General features: G+C 41.0%; 1 protein-coding gene across 1 annotated transcript in view; it reads left to right on the top strand.

Annotated features, from left to right (window-relative positions):
* Nucleotides 1-10162, top strand: part of NOP58 (NOP58 ribonucleoprotein) — a 22944-nt gene that overhangs the window by 12197 nt on the left and 585 nt on the right. Inside the window, exons 11-14 of the mRNA XM_035899111.1 lie at nucleotides 493-627; nucleotides 1886-1947; nucleotides 4491-4624; nucleotides 9744-9865. Coding sequence (XP_035755004.1) covers nucleotides 493-627; nucleotides 1886-1947; nucleotides 4491-4624; nucleotides 9744-9865 — 453 coding nt within the window. The remainder of the gene's footprint in view (nucleotides 1-492; nucleotides 628-1885; nucleotides 1948-4490; nucleotides 4625-9743; nucleotides 9866-10162) is intronic.

Genomic DNA, 10162 nt, shown 5'->3' with positions numbered 1-10162 from the left:
GATAAAACATAGGCTTTCTCTAGGGGTATGTTACTCCTTTTTTCTATGTGATAGTAAACTAAGCTGTTACAGGCTTTAGCCTTGCTTGAAAATCAGGCTCTTGTTGTGCTAAAGCTAGTAACTTTTGTGGCTTGCTTTTAAAGAGCGTAGGCTTTTATAATGCAGGTGGATGAATATGTGCTTGAATTGTGGAGAAAGCTATCCAGCTGGAAATTACACCTCTAACTAAACTGCTCCTATGGGGTGGGGTAGAGTGGGATATGTATAACTAACATGCTGTCTCGGATGTTTCCCTCTATTTATCAAGAAAATAAGGTGTTACATTAACAGCATTTCAGTGTTAAAAGAATGAGGTACTAATTGGTTTTTGGACAAAACACTGCTAGTAAATGGTTACTTTTTTCTTTTGTTTGTGGCTATGGTTTCTAGATCAGAGTGAATCATTGCCTTATGCTAAGTCTTAGCATTGAATACTCTTTTTGGCTTTCCCAGATTTCTCGAATGCTGGCAGCTAAGACTGCCTTGACTATTCGTTATGATGCCCTTGGAGAGAATACCAGTGCCGAAATGGGAGCTGAGAACAGACTAAAAGTAGAGACGAGACTGAGGCTTTTGGAAGAGAGAGGGGTAAGTCTAGCAGAGGGCTGCATGAAGCTGACATTCTCGTTTATGGTATGACTTTGTGATGCGCTGCTTTCTGAGTCTTTTCCCCTTACTCAGTTGTGTGATCTAGTGTCACTCTTACTCTGTAGTTTCTCCCAACCTTGGCTGGAGCAGTGGGGTTTGTAAGCTGGTTGTATGCATTTGTTTGTATGTCAGTTTTTCTTGTTTGCATGCTTGTCTTCATTTACATTATACTGAAAAATCTTGATTGTGAACAAAATTAATAAGATCATACCTTTACACTCTGCTACATCTCTGTATTAATTGCAAAGATATGCTTATTATTTCATAGCTTCTTTCTCTTCACTTTAGAAGAAAGTGCATTTGAGTTTCCCCCCCTCACGTTTTTCCAGCATGGTTCCCCAAAATCTGAACACTGGTGATGTTAGTCTTAAGGAGCTTTCTCTGTAGCTAAAGCAAGATGTTATTCTGCAAATTGCTGCATTGCACTCCCATTACCTAATGCATATTCTGCCTCTCTGTACCTGCTGTTCCATCTGTTGCCATCTGCACAGCATGCTGGGAGAACATAGGGTTGATTTTCCTCTTCTAGGTGGCATGCCTGCTGCATCTGATCTTGTAAATGATGACGAGGTTCAGGCTTCCAAGCTGTAAGATCTGATACTAATGCTGTAGTACTGGCATTGCTAGAACAAAAAAGAAAAATGAGGAAAACCTGCCTGCTCCTCCTTGAGCATTTCATGGGAGGTGATTCTTCCCATTGAAACAAAGGCAAGGAGACATACTAATACCAAAACACAAAGTGATTACCTGACAAGTACAAATTTAATTCAAATCCAGTTTGGCGCCTGTATTGTGGTTTCAATGTTGGCTTAGTCCAGGCATAGGGTGAAAACCTGCTCTGACATGCAGTTATCCTTGCAAAAAAGGAAAGTGTGCACAAATTTGAGCTGGTCTTGGGAATTTAGAGTATGATGTTGTATGTCATGTGGCTGTGGCATGTTTGATCCAGTACTAGATGCCCTTTAGTTGAATTGGGCTCTTGAAGAGCAATATTAGAAAGGCATGTGCCTTTCTCACCCCAGTTACTTCCTTGTCACTATGCTACTCCCAGGTGTAAGATTCATACAGGTACAGAAGAGCCTGACCAATAATATATGTCACTCTTTCTATTTTTAATTACTTTCAAGAGCTGTAGAACTTGTGAATTGTTTTTGTTATGAATAATTTGGTTTTCATGTCTAAATTTTTTTTCTTGTAGATAAGAAGAATAAGTGGCACTGGAAAAGCCTTGGCCAGGACAGACAAGTATCAAAATAAGAGGTGAATAGTTTTTCCTTTCAGCTTGGCTGAGTATAAATAACTCTCCATGTTTTTATTTCTGAGAAATTTTTTTGGTTGTGGGCTGAGTTGAATTTAAGATGCAGAAAACATTTTCTGCTCTTAAAAGCTGATGACAAGTCCCATTGCTAATGGGAATTTCCATTTTCCTGCATTTTACAGTTGTGGTAAAGTCAGTGAACTGGAGAAACAGTCCTGATTTTCTAGTAGTAAAGTATTGACATCATCAGATAACAAGTATATTTAAATGCTATCAGCATCAGCCCAAAAAGCTGACTAGTTTAGGGAGAGTTAATATGTAGCAGCTTTATTTAATGCAAGTCTGAATAAATGAAATTTGAGAAAATCAGAGTTTGAATGCATTTCTTTGACATGAAAGCTGTCCTAGAGACCTACTTAGTCTTACTCTTAGAAAAGAAAAAAGCAGCACTTGTTTTGAGCAAAGCTTCATCTCCTTTTTTAGGTCCGGTATGTAAAGTAATACATACCTTAAGCGATAGATAGGGTCTGTACTCGGGACACTGTTAGAGCAGTTTTTGGTGCCCAAGTGACATTGTAAATTGCATCTGGGACAGCTGAACATCTAAGGATTGGAACAGGTTATTATTAGTCTGAGCTGTGACATCTGGGTTTTTCACTTAATTTGGTTGCAGGCTTCTTGCTTAGCTTGGCCTGCTTATTTTGCTGAACCTTCAGGGTAGAGAGGGCAAGTACTCAGCAAAACCAGGGCTGGGTGCTAGCTTTGTGAAATAAAAATAGCACTGTTGCACCCATCTGCAGTCCCCAAACATCTTTCTCAAGCCTAGCTGTAACTTTCATTTCCATATGCTAGGCATTTCAAAGTGTAGTGATGGCTGTGATTTCTGGAGCAGCTTTTGAAACGATGGTGTCAGTAAATGAAGCATCAGGGCGTGTTAAGGAGGCAGTAACTTAGGGAGGAGGGTGTTGAGGAGACAACATGCATGCAGGTTTTTGACCTCTTGAAATAAGGAGTCATGAATTCCTGCCAGGACATGTTTCTACTGTTAGACATGCTCTGCAAATGTGTCTAGGCTTGGGGGAGAGACTGAAGATGTTTGGCTTAGTCTGGCTGCCTAAAAGGGAAACTGACTCAGTCCCTGTCAAACTGTCCTTGTAGTACAAAATTGGCAGTATTGTGGCTTTATGGAGATTGTTTGAAGGGCTAAACTAGTGTTTTAAGGAGATTAGCAAGAATCTCTTTGTCTTCTATGGAATTATGGATTCTTTATGAATTAGCTACATCATAGTAATGTTTCAGAGATTAATTGTCAGGTAGTTTTTAGTTCAAGTGAAGCATGTCAGTATGCTTTCCAAAAAAGATGTGAGTGTGCATTACCTATCTTTAACATGTTTATTTGCTGACTATTTTTTATTATTTTTTTTTATTTATTAGTAGTGTTTTGATAATGACGAGGAAGCCAGTAAGCTCTTGGCCTGGGTTTAACTGAAGCAGAGTTCAGTGTTTCCAAAAGGCTGTGTAATCAATTTCTGTAAAGCAATATGCAGTCTTCATACTCATAAGAATATTTTCTGATGCTTAGAGGATGAATAGATGGTACTGTCTGCTAGCGTTACCACGTGCTTCCCAGTCTAGCCACTAATCTCAGTTGCTTTTGTAACCTGTGCAAAGTAGCTACTTCAGATTCCTATTTTAGAGAAGTTCAGATGCTCAGTATGTGGCTGGGGACGGGGAGAGGGAATAGTTTAGGCTTACTGTTTTAAAACTCCTTTCTCTTTCAGTAGGAATTCTGTTCTGAATGAGTAGGAAAAAAAAAATTGCTTCATTGCTATTAGGTGATTCAACTGCCCCTGAAAAGATCCAACTGAAGAGCACTGGGTTTCAGGGTGGCTGGTTCTCTGCAGCCTGTAGAGGAGTTTGGGACTGAAGGAAAGAGCATGCAATATTCAAGAAGAGGCGGTTTCAGACACAGATTAGGTATTCGTGTGTTCCGTAAAGTTGATGATAGAAGCGATACAGAGATGAGACATAGCATTACCTTGCCTTGTGAGCTGTCCCCTGTGAACGTAATGGTGGAGAGGCAGAAAAAGCAAAAGTAATGCTACTTCTAATCCTGTATGTAGTACCCTTAGGGTATGCTTGTATGGACTTCCCAAACTGTGGGGAGCTATGTGCTTGTGACCATGCACAGCTATGATAGAAAGGCTTTCAGCGACAGAGAGATCAATCTAATGGGTGATTTAAGTGCTTTGTGGAGCCTTAAACGGATATAAACTAGAACCCAACTCTTACTTAACTGGTATCTTCTGTTCAGATCAGGTAGTTGTACTTTGTGGTGTGTCTCCTGTAGTCATGATTACTGATGAACCATTCCTCTATTTGAGAAAGGGCCTCGCTACCTGTAGATGCTTTGTTAGCCAAGCAAGATTGATTTGTGAATATTCTCAGGAGGTTGTGTTGGAAAGTTTATGTTCAACTGCAGGATCTTACCTGGGGGTTAGCTCTTCTTTATGTTACTTAAACTGACTTGTTTTCTTCATTACAGCGAAGTAAAAATATTTGACCCATCTGGTGACTCTACGCTTCCTGCTGTTTCAAAGAAACGCAAAATTCAGGAGGTGGAGGAACAAGACACAGAGGTTGCTGTGAAAGCAAAGAAGTTCAAAGCAGAGATGAAAGGTTAGTTGCTGCATCTGTGCCGCCAGCATGTCCCTGTGTGCATCGTGCAGTGGGGCTTAAAATTTACAGCCAGCCACAATACCTGGTTATTCTCCTAGGGTATGACAGTGTATTTAAAAAAAAAATAATAATCCTTTATGGACTGACACCAGACTGCAGTCAATTTACTTTAAACATTTGCTTTTAAACAGTTGTAAGCATATAACAACATTTATAAACAAAGCTCATATTCTTGCAGAAATTCTTGCTCAGCAGGTTCATATTTTGTGGGCCTCGGTATCTTGAAGACAAAAAAGCTCTTCTCTGTAAAACCAGAACTTGCCCAATTTTCTTTAAAGAATACTGCTTTTTTGTGGCATGTTTAAACATACAAACATTGAATGTCAGAATTTGAGTTGAAATGACACTTGGAAATTTCAGTCTGAGTTTATATAATACATGAACAATTGTTATTCTCCGGAGAGCTAAAATTGAACTGTGGCCACAGTTATTTTTTTTTCTTCTCTGGTAAGTTACTGTGTGAAGAAAGATTTTTGGACTGCGACTTCAAAATAATTTGGTTTTATATTATGGTTCATTTTAAGAACAATTCTCTCCTTCTCTCCAGTGTGCACTTCAGCACCTCTAAATGGCTGACCTAATACTTGCTATGATAGTGGAGTACCCAGTGTGTAACTTGGTAGGGGAAAAAAGGGAAAAGGAAGATGACTTTAAGTCACTTCTCTGAGACCCTGAGCCAGATCTGGGCATGAGCTACTTCTAAATTTTGTCAGCTACCTGTGCCTGCAGCAGGCGAGGGCTGTCAGAGCCTTCCCTTGCTGCCCTTCTCTGTGCTGCTGTGTTCCACAGTATCAGTGTAGTATGCTGGTTCTGTCCCTCTTCATACTCAGCTGACGCTGAGGTGTGATCTTTCCACATGCCAGTTGGTTCATTGTGTCTGTGTACATGGATGGAGCAACTTGTAGGAACCTAAACTTAGCTGAGAATTAAAGTTACACTGGAGGGAGAATCCTTTGGTGCTATAAAGCTGAGATCTGTGCCCCAGCTTGTTCTCTTGTACTCAAGACAAGGTCACAATGAGTACTTTGGAGGCTTGAACTTTGCCCATTTGCTTTTTTGAGAATGTGGGTGTTCTCACAGCTACTGGTTTTGATGATCTTTTGAACTAACTTCCCTTACTGTAGTCTCAGAATTGTTCCCTTGGGCTTCCCTTGCATTACCAAAGCAAGTGTTGACATCTCACAGGTGTGAGCTGCTCACAGGTGAAATACTACTTTAATTTCCAGCCTGGTCTCTTCCAGTATGAGGATATTTCTGTTCATAAATATATTACTCAATGGATCATGCTTTTATACATGAAACCTGCTTGCGTTTGCTTCCTTTGCTTTATTGAGCATTGATACCTCTTGGTTAAGGGGTTGGGTGCAGCTTAGCAGGTATCCTGGAGCTACCAAGAACTGTTTGATGGTGTTCAGAATACTTGTGAGATACTGAAATCTGTGCTGGCTGGTTTGGCTTTTTTAAAACTTCCCAAAACCTGAAGTACAGGATTCAGATGTGTTGCTTTTCTTCCTGAAAAAATAGGGCGTCCTTCAGATGTGTGGATCTTAGCTCCTGCTTTTTCCCAGTTCTTCGTATCAACTGGGTTCTTTTATTTGGATACTCGGGCATTAGAACTAACTGTGCCAGTTGCTTCAGACTATGGAAGAAGCTTTTTCAGGGAGTTTATTTATCTCGTATCACCTGTATGCAGAACTAATCCCTTCAGCCTGTCCTCTTGTACCCTTTAAGATAGCACTGCCCGTATGTTTGCAAATTCTTGTATTTGACCACCCAGCAAGTACATGGATTTTCCTGACACAGCCTGGACAGACCATGACCTCACTCTTCTCCAGCATAGTGGGTATGACTGTGTAGCGTGCTGGGTGGGGGTGATGGTGGTCCAAGAAGTTTGAGTAGTTCTGTAATACACAGAAGAGTGCGGAGGAACTCCCAGCATTAAGATTTATGTTGCATGTCCACTTGAATATGCATGAGTCTTTAATTTCTGCTGTTCTTGGCTCTATTCTTTTTGATGTAGCACTCTATTAAGCTTTTCCCTGGTCAGAGATTACACATCCAGACATAGTGTTGTGAAAGAAGCCTCTGCCCCCTCCTTCCTCATGCTGTTTGTGCAGTGACATGATAAATAGGGGTGGTGGAAAAGCAGTCCAGGAAAAACAAGGAATTCTTTAGCCAGATCAGTTTTGATCCAGTTTGTATTACAAGAGGACAGTAAGGGACAGGAATAAGCTGGGAAGCTGCCACTGAAAAGTGATTTGTCAAACTATTGCTTTAGTATTTGTTGTAAAGGGGGACAGTATTTTGAATTGTGCTAGCCTGAAATGCAAATGTTGGTGCCAGATGAGATGCGTGGTGTTTTCATTCTCGCTGTTTGGGGTGCCTGTGTGGCAGTACTTTGGATAGGAACTGGCAGGGGGGCTGCAGGTGAGGCATGACTTCAAACCACTTTCACCTTTTACACCCAAAAAGAGACCAAGCGGAAGGACAGTACCTGAAACAAGTTATAATCCACTTAAGGAGCTGTCTGTTAAAACCTGTTTTAATGGTGGGGGAAGGGAGATAGGGCAGGTATTTTTGTGACTACAGTCTTTGAAGTGGAATGTGGCTAGACGGAATGCATACCACCAACAGGGCGAGCCAGTGCCCCCAGTGAAGCGCTCAGCTTGCATTTAAGCATCAGGATATAGTAGCAGCTAGTCACTTGGAAAGGTCTCTTGAAAAGAGAAATATCATTGTAAATTAACAGAGTGAACCTTGCAAGACACACAGCCTTAAATAACAGCAACTTCATGACACTCTCTTCATCGCGAGGCAGTGTGACTTGATTCTGTACACGCGGAGCATCGTGTGGGGGAGGGAGAGTACATCAGGCTGGTGTGTAAAAGGTGAGAGAAAACGGTTGGAAAATGGGTGAATGGAACTACTGCTGGTGATACCCAGCACTGCACAGGGCCATCAGTTAAACTGCTCTTCCGGGTGCTGCTTTCTGTGCCTCAGTGCCTGATAGTAAGAGCTGTTGGCTTTCTTGTCAGCTGCTGCGTACCACAAAGAAACCCCACTGAGCTTGAGTGGCTTAGAAGTGTTGTACCCAGAGGGAAAAGGCCAACAACCCTGGAGCCTTTAGCCTCATTCTGCCTAGGTACAAATATGCGAAGTCTTGTGCAGTGAGCTTTGCTAGAAAGCAGGAACTGAAATCTTCAGGAAGGAGTCTGCTGCTAGCTGTGAGAAGTGACAGCGCCTATGAGCACACAGTGCATCGTCTGTGGTTGTAAATTGTGACAGGTTCCACTGCCTGGTGTGTCAGACTTTTGATGACATGTAGGGTAATAACAAGATGTTACTTTTCCAAGGTTACCACACAACATTTTGCTTGTAAATGCATAGCTTACCGATCCAGCTCAGTGAAAATGTGTTGCAGAGCAAAAAGCGATGTGTATGCTCCTGTTGTACTGTATGCCTTTAATGTAGTTTATGCTTTCAGCTACTTTTTATTTCTCTATGACATACATAGGGAGGTGAGGATGCTTATTTTTACACACGTTTTGAATGCCTTATGCTTGCACACTGTTCACTGTGAATGATGTGTATGGCAGAATCCACTTACAATTATATTTACCAGTTCCTCTATCTGGAATCCTTTGCTGTTTTGCTTCTGGCATTTTTTAATGTCAGAAAACTGCATGTGTTAGCTGGCTGTATTTTCCTGTAGACATGTCTAGAAATTTTTTACCCCGAAGCCAATTTTTTTGTCTGAAGCTTATGTTAGAGGCAAAGATTGAAGTATATTTTTTTTACTCGTATAATCCTGCTGCTGCCTTGAGGAACTAAACTTGTGACAAAATACAATCAAGATGTTAGGAGGTTGTATGCTTCCTTCCAATTTTTTTATAATTGCACTGGTATTGTTTCTGTTCTGTTTGTGAGCAGTAAGTGAGTGTGCTTCAGAATAAAACTGATTCTTTTTTGGGGGGAGTACAGTGAGAAAATTATTTCTTGAGTCACACTTCCAGTAGCAACTGTACACACCACAAACACCGCTGACTGCGTCGTCTTGGTTTTGTAGCTACCGAAGGACAGCGGTTGCTACGTCATGAACTTACTCATGAGTACTACATACTGAGAAACTTGATATCCAGCACTGACTTGGTTGTACAAATAAATTTAACTCGGGTATGCTCCACTAACAGCCTGGCTACTGCATAGGCTGTCAGCTTGGTAATGATTTCTGCCTGATATCTTTACCTAGAGATTCCCAAGATTGTGGTATGTATTCTAGAAAATGAGTTGTAAACCATAGTGCATTTACCACTGTGATTAGATAGGCCAGTTGTTGATGAACAGTTCTGAAAAATAAATGTAAGAGGGCATTAGTAAATCTTTTCTTGGGTTAACATTCCTCTTGGCTTGTATAAATAATTAAATTCCTGCCTTCCAGGACAGGAAAGAGTTTCTGCTTTTCCATTAAATGCTTTATGTTGGTTCAGCATTAAGAGATCTTTGTGTCTGCCAGTCTAAACGGTTAAGAAAACTGGTCTGCTTCTTAACAAAGTTCCAACATCAAGATAGGGAAATCAGCTGCAAACAAGCTACTGCTGGCTGAAGGCATTTCTGATGTGGGTTTTGAAGTCCTTCTGCTGCTCTTGTGATGCTGGTGAAGATTTGCCACAGTGTGGACAGTCTCTTTTCAGAAAGAGTACTTGAAGATAATTTGGCAGACAAATGAAAACGTGCAAGCTTGTTTTAAACTCTGGGAGTGGCATATAGGAGTGGTGTTTATACCAGGAGATGCAAATAGTGCTGTCTGAACACTGTCACTTGTGTCTTAGGGTAGTTGTATATTTTGATTATAGCAGGGAGTAGTCATGCAGGTAAGAGCAAAGTGGAGAGAAAACATATGTAGAGAGATGTAAAGAAGGGGCAGTGTGGTATTCAGTATTTTGCATTCTTACTATCATCATTGCATCTTCTCACATCTCATAGAAAGCTTTTCCTTTTGCCTTTTACGGTCCTAATAACTGACAACCTGCCTTTCATTTTTCTTCCTTCTGTGGTACAGAAGAGACAACTGTAGAAGATGATGAACCTGTCAAGAAGAAGAAAAAGAAAAAGGGTAAGGAAAAGCAAGCTGAAGAAGAGGAAGTACTGAATGAGGAACCCCCCACCAGCCCTGCAGTTGAGGTGAGGCAGAATTGTACAGCTACCTGATCCTTTATGGGAATGGATTCTCACCAAAACATGTGGAGTGAGGGGAGAAAAAAATATTGTTATCTGTATAACTCATGGTATGCAAGGACAGTTTCACTCTGGTAACTTTATTTCATTATATCCATCAGGAAGATTTGCATTACAAAATAAGGCCTGAGAAATTTGTGACTGTAATGCCTCCACGTACCAGGAGTGTTTCCCTTCCTTTCCTTTGCCTGCCCCCAGCTTTAGTCTTCTCCCTTTATATATCTTTCCAGTGGGGGGTGGGGA

Source organism: Egretta garzetta, unplaced genomic scaffold (genome assembly GCF_000687185.1).
Source record: "Egretta garzetta isolate BGI_Z169 unplaced genomic scaffold, ASM68718v1 scaffold297, whole genome shotgun sequence".
Classification (NCBI taxonomy): domain Eukaryota; kingdom Metazoa; phylum Chordata; class Aves; order Pelecaniformes; family Ardeidae; genus Egretta; species Egretta garzetta.
The sequence above is the reverse complement of the archived record's forward strand: the minus strand, read 5'-3'. Positions and strand labels throughout refer to the sequence as shown.